Here is a 13031-nt window from a genome sequence, read left to right as displayed (position 1 = left end):
GAGTCTTAAGGATAACCTGGTCCGTTAAGTTCGAGGTACCTTGGACTCCATTTCCCAGGAACTACTGGGACCAGCAGCGGGATAGCGTTGACTTGGTGCAATGCATCTTGGGATATGTAGTTCACATGGTCCTTGAGCCCAACAGTTACAGAATCCAAAAGCCTCGGTTTCCCGGCAAGCCTCAGGGTTTGATTGTTCGTGTCGCTTGCAAAACGTAGTTCGGTAGCCTCCATCGCCGGTTGTCTCCGTGAGAGACGAACTCAGTTTCCCAAGTGGCAGTGCGGCTACAAGTCCGAAGTCGCGCTTCCCCGGTCTGTAAGGAGTGTTTGAACTCGGTGGCACCTGTAGTTGTTGCATGGTTCGGCGCGATGACGCCTGTGTCTTGGATCTGGAGTGGTCTCGACCAAGATTCGGCACTCTCAACTCTCACCTGATATCTGCGTATCAGAGTATTTCGCTTTCCCCCTAGTTTCCCCAAGCGCCGTTCCCTTGACTAGTCCCACTTTTGACCTGATACCTTTAGTATTACATCCCCGATACCCACTCTCTGACGTGTGGCTTTACCGGGCTGTGCTTCGGGTATTCTGAGCTGGGAGAGCAAGGGCACAAGACGCCAGCCAGGACGCAGCCTCGCCAAAGGTTATGAGTAGGAGCCTGAGCTGGTCTGAGCACCTCGACACACTTCTCAATGCTACTGATGGAAATGTGGCCAGGATTAAGGTGAGGGGGCGCCTGAGGGCCCCCATTTGGAGTTTTGGGTTTAGGGACACTCAGAGCTGATTGGCCTGTGCACCTGTTTCTTTTGTAGCAGCGGCTGTATCCTCTTGGAGTCTCCACAGCAGGTAAGTGTTGTCCCTTTGCTACCCTCTAGCCTTTTCTCTTTCCAGGTTCTGCCTTTCTCTAGTGCCTGTACCATTCACGATTCCTTCCAGATTCCAACGGTTTTCTTTCCTGAACAGACATCTGTTTTCCCCCCAAAGATAGGCCTCAAAATTGTCCCTTACTTACTCCCTCAACAGGAGACCTGGCTGGGACCTGGATTTCCCCTCATCACTTTCCTCCACAGACTGGAGTCCAAACTCGACAGCCTTGGGGTCTAGAGACTCTCTTTGTCCCAGAGAAGCTGAGTTGGGCTGAGGCCCACAGAACAATTTCTCTCCGGGATGAAGTTAGTATTCTGCGATCCCAGCTTCAATCCCAGGCTCAGGTAAAGCATGGACTTCTAGGTTTTATGTGTGGTGTTTGTATGAGATGAGGATATCAGGGTTTGGGGAAGCCCTTTACCTAGTAGCTCATGTAGTTTTTCTTGCCTGGGTAGGTGACTGAGGCACTAAGGCAGGCTGTGCGGGGGCTGCTGGAAGAGCAGGAGCAGCAGAAGTACCAGATCTGTGCTCTGGAAGGTATCTGGCCAGTTATTTTTTTCATATGGATAGCTCATTATGTATGCACACGGTTTTGTTACACACCTGTGCACTTACTTGTGTCTTGATTTGCAAGTGGAGTGTCTGGGCTCTTGTACAAAGCTTTCAGAAGGACTGACACTCAACTCGTCCCTCTACAGCTTCACTAAAGTTGCTGCAGGGGGGCCCAGAGCGGAGGGCCCTCCTCCTGGAGCAACGCCTGGAGGGGCTGAGAAGGGAATTACAGGTTCTTCGAAGCCAGGTGCAGGAACAGGCCCAATCCCAAATACAAACAGGACCACGAAAATGCAGTGCTTCTAGTGGCCTTCACCAAGAACTGCAGAATGAGTATGTGATGGGCAAGTTCTCTCCTTCAGGCCTCTAACTCCTGGTAGTGTCCTCTGGGCTTGTTGATTGGCTTTAGGATGACTCTGCTGTCATCTGTGCAGGCGGCAACTCCTGTGGGAGGAGTCAGAGGTTCTTCGGGAGGAGCTGAAGCTTCTGCGGGACCAGCTGAGTGAGTAAAAGATTGGGGGTAGCTACAAATTCACCCGTTCTCTTTTCTGGAGGGTCTTTTTGCTATCCCAATAAGTGGCCATAGCTTTGATTGCTTGAGATGCTCAGAAGTCTGGCCAAGTGTTTTGTCTTGCCTCCGTGGTGTGAGTCTAGTCTCCCCAGTCAGCTTGGAAGTTTCCCAGTAGTTACACCAGAATGCTCCATCTCAGTTTTCAGCACCAGGCTGGGCACAAGGCATGGAGGGGAAGGGAAAGAAGTTGGAGAATAGCTTCCTTACATTTTTCTCTCATCTGAAGGCCAGCACCAGGAGCTGCTGCTGAAACAGATGGCTGAGGGGCAGCAAACTCAGGCCCACAGCTCAAAGGTAGGGCTAGGATTGGACCTATCTCTTCATATTTCCCTGTAGAGGCCCCTTCCTTTCTTCTCTTTCTATTCTGATCTGCAGGCAGGCAGATCTTTTCCACCCTTGTCTGTTTTTCTTTTCCCTGTGCTGACTCTATCTCTCTCCAAAACTCTTCTTCCCAAGCCCTCTTCTCCATGTTGAGAAACTGTCATTGCCCACATGAGAGTTCCATGTGTGCTGCATATGCCAGTGGTGGGGAGGGTTATTTCTCCTGGAGAGGGAGAGGTTTGGGCCTACCTGGGTCTGTGGTCTGGCAGATGTTGGAGCAGCCGCAAAGTGGCCAGGAGGGCAAGGGTCATACCCTGGAGGCTGCCAGGACAGAGGCACAGGATGTCCGGCGTGAGCACAACCTCCACAGGTCAGGGGATATGGGTGCTTGTGGAAGTGGAAGGGATTTGTCTTAAGGCCAGGCATTGGGGACCAACATTCAGTTACTGTAGATTTTTAAAAAGATGTTATTTATTTATTTATTTATTTATTTATTTGGGAGAGAATGGGAGAGAGAGAGAGAGCATTAGCAGGGAACAGGCAAAGGGAGAGAGAGAATCTCAAGCAGACTCTGTGCTGAGTGCAGAGCCCAGTGTGGAGCTCGATCCCACAACCCCAAGATCATGACCCAAGCTGAAATCAAGAGTCAGATGCTGAACGGATTGAGCCATTCAGGCACTCCTCAACTATCCTAGATTTGACATTGGTTGGTGGGGGTGTATGAGTGTCTGGGTTACAGCCCATAAAGATAATACTGGGCATTCTTTACTTGATACAGGGTCACTAAGGTATCTTCATATGTTTAGAGGATGAAGAGGGAGGAGACCAGAGTTCTGGCCTCAGGATGGAGGACAGTTCTGTGCTGGGAGGGTCCCCTTGTCCTACGGTAACCATGTCTGCCTATGATTGTTTCCCTTTCCAGGACTTCCGTTCACATCTTCCAATCTAACCTGCCTGTGGCTGCCACCTTCGCCATGTCTCTTTCTTCATCTTGCTCTGAAGTCAGTCTTCCGGACAGTTACAGTAGCTGGGAACATTTAAGGAAGCTAGGTGGAGGTAAGGGCAGGGATCCTAGGTGTGGGTGAATCTGAATCTGAAGGTTCATGGGTGTCTGCTGCCTGATTTTTTGGTACTGGGTAGAATGGAGTCTCTGCCTCTTCTTTTGTGAATCTATCATCCTCTGTTATTACTTATCCCAAGTTAAGCCTGTATGTTCCTCCTCATCAGGCGGGCACAGGGCTTAGTTCGGTGTGTATTTTAGTGCTTGCTGATGGTTTGTTTTCTCTTCCTTTTCTCTCTTAGATCTTCAGAGGAGCACACTTTCTAAACTGGAGCCCAGCAGCTTACAGCTCTAGGCCCAGAGCCTTGAGCAGGAGAACCTCTTCTTTAAGGGCCTCACAATGTTCCTGAGTGACCTGTAAGGACTTGTATGAGTAGTTTTGGTCACATTTCCCCTCCAAGGCCCTGTTTCTGGCCCCTTCTACCTCTCCTCTCTTGATCTAGCTAGTATCTGCCCTCCTTACTGGGGCTTGTCACTGTCTGCCCATCCTTGGCCACCAGCTGCAATAAAATGTTTTAACCCTTCCTGATATCTTCTGTGAATCAGCACCTACATGGGATACTATACCTTTTATTCCTCCTGTTACTTGACTGCTTCCTGCCATCTCTCTCTGAAGTCCAAGTTCATAGATATTTATAGCTATACCTTCTGAGTTCAAATCCTGCGCTCAGTGGAACTTGGAAGGAAATGGGAGCTCCCGTTCTGGTGGGTAGAATGAGGTAAGACAGTGCTCTGGGGCAGTATTGCTATAGGGATGCAGAGGAGAGCAAGGCATTCAGGTAGACCCTGGGCCTGAGTAGTAGGAGGCTTCCTCTTCTCATCTCCAGCTTCTGCCTCTTAAGGCTTACTTCAGTCCCACCATACCTCCTCAACTTCAGCAGCCCAATCCAGCTTACATTTCTGTAGCAGTTTGCTGTCTCTTTTCTTCCAGTCTCTACCTCTAATCCAGTGGCTTTTAGAATTATTTGGCTGTGGGGCAACTGGGTGGCTCAGTGGGTTAAGCCTCTGCCTTCTGCTCAGGTCGTGATCTCAGGGTCCTGGGATCAAGCCCCGAGTCGGACTCTCTGCACAGCGGGGAGCCTGCTTCCTCCTCTCTCTCTGCCTGCCTTTCTGCCTACTTGTGATCTCTCTCTCTCTGTTGAATAAATAAATAAAATCTTAAAAAAAAAAAGAATTATTGGGCTGTGACCTCCATTAAGAAATACAGTTTACATTGTAGTAAATATATACATGTATATCATTTAATAAGTATATACATGTATATTTACCAAACGAAAGAAATTTCATGATTTATTTTTAAAAAAGATTTTATTTATTTGAGAGAGAGAGTGTGTGGGCGAGCACAGAGGGAGAGGGAGAAGAAGACCCCTTGTGGAGCAGGGAGCCTGACTTGGGACTCAACCCCAGGACTCGGAGATCATGACCCAAGCAGAAAGCAGATGCTTAACTGATTGAACCACCCATGTGTGACCAAATTTCATGATATAATACTCATTGAATCACTAGGAGTGATGTACTCTGATATTTCCTATTATATTAAAAAACTAGGCCTTGTGGTTATTGGTTCTAATCCTTTCATCACTGGGCTGCTTCCTGGGAAGTATATCTTTCTATGTAGACTAAGGGCATCTTTACTTTCACCTTACCTGGAGTTTGTATTCTGGACAATGCAGTCTTAAAATTTCCTTAGAAGTAGCAGTATCCCACTAAGATCTCATGAGTTCTCTTCCACTGCTAAATATAGACAAAGGATAATGCCATTTATCCACCCAGTGGATATTTATTGAGCATAATACATACCAGCTCAGGTGTGTATTTGCCCTCAGCTAAGATATGCAGTGGGCTCATAAGGGTCCTAGCTCTTAGCTCCATCTAGCTGGGAAGAGGAGACAATTATCTGAAATAAAAGCATAATAAAAGGCTGAAATGAGTCCGTAGGAGCTACTTCCTCTTATGGGATATATTTAAGGCCTTGGCCTAACTAGCAGACAGGTCATGAAGAGTGGACCTTTGATACCTAAGGCATTCCTTGGTTCTTTCTCCTCAGTATTAAGGAGATTGCTGAGGGGCACCTGGGTGGTTTAGGGGGTCAGGCTTCTAACTCTTGATTTCCGCTCAGGTCATGATCTCAAGGTCTTGGGATTAAGGGGGGAGTCTGCTTGAGATTTTCTCCCTCCCCCTGCCCAACTCTCTCAAATTAAATACATAAATCTTAAAAGAAGAAAGAGATTGCTGAGAGTGGAATGGTAGAGATCAAACTTGGCTCAAACAGAACTTGTTAAAAAAAGTAAATACTTCCATTAAGACTCATCTTCCTTCTCAAGGTACAAGTAATCCCAGTCTTTTACATCTTTCACTGGGCATATGATAATGTCTGGTATGATGGCATTATTCAATTCTGCTTGGTAGAAAGCTGTATTTATTTATCAACTTCTTCGCATCTGGCTTTATGGGAGACAGGTTTGCAAGGGTGCCTGGGCTTCAACAACAGAAAAATTCAATAGCAATGTTGAACAATGGTATTTGAACTGTCACCAGGTGGCAGCACATCATGTATTGCCAGAAGAATGATAGGGAAAAGGCTTTGGGCCAACGGTCCTGGGCTGGGGTAATTTCTTTTCTCCTTGTGGAGATACTGTGAACTACCAATTAATCTAACTAAAACGGTATCCCGTTAAGGGTACTATGCTCAAGAACCTTTGACAGCTCTCAGAGCATAAAAAAGAAAGGACAAATTAAGCATTTAAGCTCAATTCACATTTAACCTCCATTCTTTTTTTTTTAAATTTTATTTATTTATTTGACAGAGAGAGAGATCACAAGTAGGCCGAGAGGCAGGCAGAGAGAGAGGAAGGCAGAGAGGAAAGGAAGCAGTCTCCCTGCTGAGCAGAGAGCCCGATGCGGGGCATGACCTGGACCGAAGGCAGAGGCTTAACCCACTGAGCCACCCAGGCACCCCTTAACCTCCATTCTTATCTCCTATCACATATCTTTCTTTTAAATTTTTTTCTTTAAGTGTAGTTGACACACCATGTTACATTAGTTTCAGGTGTACAACAATAGTGATTGGACAAGTTTATACATTATGGTATGTTCACCACAAGTGTAGCTACCATCTGTCACCACACAACACTAGTATAATATCATTGACTATATTCCTTATGCTGTGCCTTTTATTCTCATGACTTTTTCTTTCTTTCTTTTTTTAAAGAATTTATTTGAAAAAAAAAATTATTTGATAGAGAGAGAGATCCCAAGTAGGCAGAGAGACAGGCAGAGAGAGAGGAGGAAGCAGGCTCCCCTCAGAGCAGAGAGCCTGATGTGGGGCTCAATCCCAGAACCCTGGGATCCTGACCTGAGCTGAAGGCAGAGGCTTTAACCCACTGAGCCACCCAGGAGCCCCATGACTTTTTCTTCCATAACTGAAAGCTTGTCTCTCCCACTCCCCTTCACCCATTTTGTCCCTTTCCTATCCAGCAACCATCAGTTTGTTTTCTGTAATTTTTTGTAAAGATTTATTTGACAGAGAGACAGCGAGGGAGGGAATGCAAGCAGGGGGAGGGGGAGGGAGAGAGGGAGAAGCAGTCTTCCCGCTGAGCAGGGAGCCCCAGGCAGGGCTGGATCCCGGGACCCTGGAATCATGACTGAGCCGCCCAGACGCCCCAGTTTGTTCTCTATATTTATGGGTCCAGTTATGCTTTTTGTTTATTCATTCGTTGTTTTTTAGATTCCACATATGAATGAATTCATACACAGGTTTCTTAAACTTTATTGCCAGAGGAATGCACACTACTTATGCTCCTATTCAAATCGCACTCATCTGTCAAGACCCTTCCGGTAGAAGGCAAGTCTAAAGATATCTGAAAGGCTGCCTCTAATCCAAGGGAGTACTGGTGCAAGACGGCCCATGCTCCAGTGTTTCTTTGCCTGCTTTAGCACTGGGAGCTCTAGCCCTGTTCCAATCTGCTCAGGCGTGAGATTATGAGGACCTTGAAGTCCAGGTATATGGGAAGCATGAGGAAGGAAATATGTGCATGTTGAACAGTTGAGCAGAATTTTTACTCCCTACGCAGCTCTTTCAAAATCTTCAGTTTTCAAGCCAGCTCAACTGTTATCTCCTCCAAGAAGGCTTCACTGACTAGAATCTCAGTCTTGATTAATAGTTGCCTCAGCATTTTAACCCTACCCATTGCTCTTACCATCTCAGGTAGCTAATAATAGTTGATCATCAGTTTTTCCACTATACTGAGGTTCTGCAGGACTCTGCGTTCATTTTTATCTTTTCTTTATTCAGGTAGTCCTTACTTAGCTATACCCTTCACCAACCGAAAATCCGCGTCAGTCGAATCCATTTTCTGTTGGTTTTATTAATTACCAATGATTGTTCCCTCTCGTGTTTACTGCTCCCCTCCCAGCGCCGGAGGCTTGGGGACTTGAATTCCCCCAGGTGTATTCCCTCCTCCTTGGTTCCGCCTACCTAACACACTGCTTCTTCTGTTTTTAACCTCCTTTTCTTTCCTATTGGTTCTCTTCGTCTCCCAGAGTTGGTGCTGAGGGCTGTTGATTGGCTTTCCCGAACGCCTATTGAGGCCACCCTCATACCACGTGGCATTCCTAATGCTAATTGGGTAATTCCGCTAGCTCGTTTATCAAAGATTGACGATTGATTGGCTGCTCGGAGGCTTGAGGAGAGGGGCGTGCTCGCCTTTAGCCCCGCCCCAGTCCCCCTGCCTGGCGGGGCAGGAGTTTCAGTCGCGGGCGGCTGCGGAGCTGCTCGGAGATTCAGCTCACTTTTCAGGCTCGCCGTTGGGCTCATTCTCTTGGCCCCGCCAAACAGACGAGGGGAACGGTCCCGACTGCGGGGCCATGGCAGTAGCCTCCTCGTCCTTCGCTGCCGCTAGTTCCGCCGAGTCGCCTGCTTCTGCGCGAGGGACCCCCACCACCTCCGCGGGCTAAGAGCCTCAGCCGCCTCGGAGCTGTGAGGACTACTATGCTCCCACTTTGCTGCTGCCTCCGCCTCCCGCCCGCGCAGGCACCCCTCTGGCTGCTCAGTCCCGCCTCAGGTAACGCCGAGAGAGCGCAGAGGGCACAAACCCCGGGCGCCCCGGCCCGCGCGCCCGGGCGCACGGCTCTTCCACCGCCGCGGCTCCAGAGCATTGGCACTAGGGTCCCTCAGCACCGACAGGACCTCTTTGCTTCCCAGCATCCTCTGAGGGGCTGGGGATACTCCTCGATCCGTTTTCCTTCCCTTTTCACTTTCTTCAGGGTCCCGGGACAGCTCCCATCCCTACCTCCGCTTCCTCGCCTCAGAGGCCGGGAACCCTTTAGAAGTTCCTTGGTAGCAGGGACCCGGTCCTTGAGTCCTCTCAGGGGCTTTTCTCACTTCAGAGACTCAGGAAGAACTCTTGCTTCAGAGAGCTCCAACTCCGCACTGAGAACCTTCCTCGTCCCTCAGAGATCAGGACTCCCTCACTTTACTTCCCTCAAACATACTCTTTCCTGGGAACTTTCCCTTTTTACGTTGGAAAGTACTCTGCCCGCCCCCCGCCCCAAGACACTACTGCCTCCCCCTCTTTTCTCTTTCATCCTTATTCTCCCCATCTTTCCCTTTCGCTCTTCTGCTTTTTACCCTTCACTTGGAAGATTCTGGACTAACCCAGTATTTAAATTTAGCTAGAAACGAAACTCATGTTTGTTTGATTTAAAGACCTTTCCGTTTACAACTCTGAGAAAACCTTGCTGAAGAATTTGGACTTTATTCCGTAGGTATGGGGAGCCACTGAGGGTTTTGTAAGCAAGGGGTTGGTATGACTGATTAGCTCTGATGAGCATGTGAAGGAAGAATTGAAAGTGAAGACAGTGTGGAGGCAGAAAGCCTAGGTAGGCAGGCAACCACTGTGCTAATCCAGGCCAGAGGGGATGAACTGGAATAGTGGGAGGAAAATGAAGAGAATGACATGCACTTCTAGGACGTTTAAATTCCACGAGGTTTCCAGAGTTGGGAGCGGTAGTGGGAGGTTTCTGACTTCGCTGCTGGGATGCACTGGTAGTGTTAATTGTAATAGGGAACATGAAGAAGCATTTTTTTTTTTAAAAAGATTTCATTTATTTTTTTAATTTAAAATATTTTATTTATTTATTTGACAGAGATTACAAGTAGGCAGAGAGAGAGGGGAAACAGGCTCCCTGCTGAGCAGAGAGCTCAGTGCGGAACTCGATCCCAGAACCCTGAGATCATGACCCCAGGGGAAGGCAGAGGCTTAACCTACTGAGCCACCCAGGCGCCCAAGATTTTATTTATTTATTTGACAGAGAGAGAGATCACAAGTAGGCAGAGAGGCAGAGAGAGAGAGAGAGAGAGAGACAGAGAGAGAGAAGCAGGCTCCCTGCTGAGCAGGGAGCCCAGGACCCTGGGATCATGCCCTGAGCCGAAGGCAGGGGCTTAACCCACTGAGCCACCCAGGCACCCCTGAAGAAGCAGTTTGGAGGGAAGGCCATGAATTTCGTTTTGGATATGTTTAATTTGAGGTGCTTTTCAGATATTACTGTGGTTTGCTGGAAATTTGGTTCTGAAAATTGGGAGAGAGGTTGGAACTGAATACATAAATTTGAGGGCGCCTGGGTGGCTCAGGTGTTTGAGCGACTGCCTTCGGCTCAGGTCATGATCCTGGAGTCCCCGAATCAAGTCCTGTGTCAGGCTCCTTGCTCGGTGGGGAATCTGCTTCTCGCTTTCACCCTCTCTGGTCTTGTGCTCTGTCACACTCTCTCTCAAGTAAATAAATACAATCTTTAAAAAATGAATATGTAATGGTAATACTGAAAGAAGAGAAGAAAAGGGTTATGGACCAGAAGGAACATCATTGTTTGAAGGGTAATAGACATGGAGAAAGAGAGGTTGAAGGAATGGGACAAGAATAAGAACAGAATAGTATTATAATAGAGACCAAAGGAAGAAGGGTTTCAAGATGGGAGGGAATGACCGTCACTGTCAGGTGCTGCAAAGCTCAAGTAGAATGACGATTAGAAGGAAACCACTGAATTTAGCAATTAGGAGATCACTTGTTTCCTCTAAAAGACACTTTGACTTGTGCAATGGTGGAAATGCAAGCAATAGATCATGATGGATTGAGGAACAAATAGGAGGCAGTGAGTAAAATTACTCTTTCAGCAAGTGTGGTTGTGAAAGAGAGCTGATGGTAACATTTTTATTGAGAATATAATCTATGTCAGGTACTGTAAAGATGCTTTATAGATCCCAACAGCCTTGTGGTGTAGGTATCACTATTCCTCTTTTTTTTTTAAATTTTATTTATTTAACAGACAGAGATCACAAGTAGGCATAGAGGCAGGCAGAGAGAGAGGGGGAGGCAGGCTCCCTGCTGAGCGGAGAGCCCGATGCGGGGCTCGATCCCAGGACCCTGGGACCATGACCTGAGCCGAAGGCAGAGGCTTTAACCCACTGAGCCACCCAGGCGCCCCCAGTATTCCTCTTTTACAACTGGGAAGACTGCAGGCAAGAACATGAACTTTCCACTATGGCACTTTTTTTTTTTTTAAAGTATTGGTGAAACAGTTTTGTAGGTTGAGGGGAAAATTTACCTAGGAAATATCTTGGGTATTTCATTCTTTTATTTTTTAAAATGATTTTACTTATTTATTTATTTGAGAGAGGGAGAGAGTGAGAGAGAGCATGAGCAGGGCTCCAGGGCATTTCATTTTTTGATACTAAAAGGTTAGAAGTTAAGATGGATAATAATGTGGTAGAAGGAAAAGAAGATGGGGGAATTTGACAGATGGTCTTAACTTTCTTGATGTGATTAGTTACCTTTAGAGAGGTCACTTATTTCTGGAGACGGAGGAGCTACAGTGAGTATTAGGGCCATGGAAATCTTCAATGGAAAATGAAAATAGATTAAGAATAAAAAAAAAAAAGAGGGGCGCCTGGGTGGCTCAGTGGGTTAAGCCGCTGTCTTCGGCTCAGGTCATGATCTCAGGGTCCTGGGATCGAGTCCCGCATCGGGCTCTCTGCTCAGCGGGGAGCCTGCTTCCCTCTCTCTCTCTGCCTGCCTCTCCATCTACTTGTAATTTCTCTCTGTCAAATAAATAAATAAAATCTTTAAAAAAAAAAAGAATAAAAAAAAGATTGCTGACCACATTGTGGGCCCAGTAAAATTAGATATAATATGTTTGTAATGGGCCCAGTAGCATAGATTTTGCATTATCCTCAGCAGTTTAGGAGTGGGAGTGGAGAAAAGATAAGGTTGGGTTGATCCAGAATTGGAATATACAAGAAGAGAAGATAAGATGGAGAGTAACTGTACAGTGCTAGTGATATTGTGGGAGTTATGGTGGAGTCTGAGAGTCCAAGCTGGGGTTTTAAGAAGGAAATCCTTCCGAGGGCCCAGTATACTTGGAGAATAAGGAGACAACCAGAAATGTGGTTGAAGGGTGCCTGGGTGGCTCAGTTGTTAAAAGTCTGCCTTCGGCTCAGGTCATGATCCCAGAGTCCTGGGATGGAGCCCTGCATCATACTCCCTGCTCAGTGGGAAACCTGCCTCCCCTTCTCTGATTCCCACCCCCAACCCACTTGTGTTCCCTCTCTCACTGTGTCTCCCTCTGTCAAATAAATAAATTCTTTCAAAAACAAATGTGGTTGAAGACCAGGTTCTTTAAGAAATACAGAATGGGGGCACCTGGGTGGCTCAGTGGGTTGAGCCTCTGCCTTTGGCTTGGGTCATGATCTTGGGGGTCCTGGGATTGAGACCCACATCGGGCTCTCTGCTTGGTGGGGAGCTTGCTTCCCCCTCTTCTCTCTGCCTGTCTCTCTGCCTGCTTGTGACCTCTCTGTCAAATAAATAAATAAAAGCTTAAAAAAATATACAAAATGGGAGGGGTGCCTTGCTGGGTTAGTTAGAGGAGGAGTGTGCGGCTCTTGAGGTGGTAATTTTGAGCCCCACAATTGGTGTAGAGATTTCTAAAAAATATATAATAATAAAGAAATACAGAATGGGACAGCTGAGAGTTTGTTATTTCAAGATTTGAAAAAAACAGGGCATAGGGGTGCTTGCGTGGCTTAGTCAGTTAAGCATTTGCTTTTGTCTCAAGTCATGATCCAGGGTCCTGGGATTGAGCCCAGCATCTAGCTCCCTGCTCAGCAGAGAGCCTGTTCTCCCTCTCCCTCTCCAGCTCCCCCTGCTTGTGCTCTCTCTCTGTCAGATAAATAAAATCTTAAACAAACAAACAAAAACCCTCCAAAAGCTCTAGGATATAACTATTATAATGCTGTTGAAGGGGAATGGAAGTATAGGTTATTGAATTAGTGGGAGGTTGTGGGGCTGTGAAGTGTGCTGAATATGTCATTGGTATGGATATCATAATTGTCTAGTATGATAGCAGGAAATGGAAAAGAGGAGATAGTAGGTTCTATAGGTGGGGCTGCTCAGACCTGAGGGACCCAGGATCGAATTAGAGGTTCCTTATTACTTGTTAGAAAGTAGTACTGGGGGACACCTGGGTGGCTCAGTCGGTTAGGCGCCTGCCTCCAGCTCAGGTCACAATCCCAGAGTCGTGGGATCAAATCTCTCATCAGGCTCCTTGCTCAGCATGGAGCCTGCCGCTTCCCTTGCTTGTGCTCTCTCATGCTCTTGCCCTCTGACAAATTAGG

General features: G+C 47.2%; 2 protein-coding genes across 4 annotated transcripts in view; both read left to right on the top strand.

Moving 5' to 3' along the window:
• Window positions 1–102: 102 nt before the first annotated feature.
• Window positions 103–3891, top strand: CCDC163 (coiled-coil domain containing 163). Its single transcript, XM_044238112.1, has 10 exons — window positions 103–720; window positions 809–842; window positions 1020–1207; window positions 1319–1400; window positions 1562–1748; window positions 1850–1917; window positions 2213–2280; window positions 2577–2677; window positions 3230–3363; window positions 3610–3891. Exons 1-10 carry the CDS (start codon window positions 643–645, stop codon window positions 3660–3662), a joined length of 993 nt encoding a protein of 330 aa, XP_044094047.1. The 5' UTR covers window positions 103–642; the 3' UTR covers window positions 3663–3891.
• Window positions 3892–8137: 4246 nt separating this feature from the next.
• TESK2 (testis associated actin remodelling kinase 2) overlaps window positions 8138–13031 on the top strand; it is a 141458-nt gene continuing 136564 nt past the window's right edge. For all 3 annotated transcript variants that reach the window (XM_044238108.1, XM_044238107.1, XM_044238106.1), the window contains exon 1: window positions 8138–8430. The gene's annotated coding sequence lies outside the window, so the exon portion shown is untranslated. The remainder of the gene's footprint in view (window positions 8431–13031) is intronic.

The sequence above is a fragment of the Neovison vison genome, chromosome 2, assembly GCF_020171115.1.
Source record: "Neovison vison isolate M4711 chromosome 2, ASM_NN_V1, whole genome shotgun sequence".
Classification (NCBI taxonomy): domain Eukaryota; kingdom Metazoa; phylum Chordata; class Mammalia; order Carnivora; family Mustelidae; genus Neogale; species Neogale vison.
This window is presented reverse-complemented; position numbering and strand designations above follow the sequence as displayed.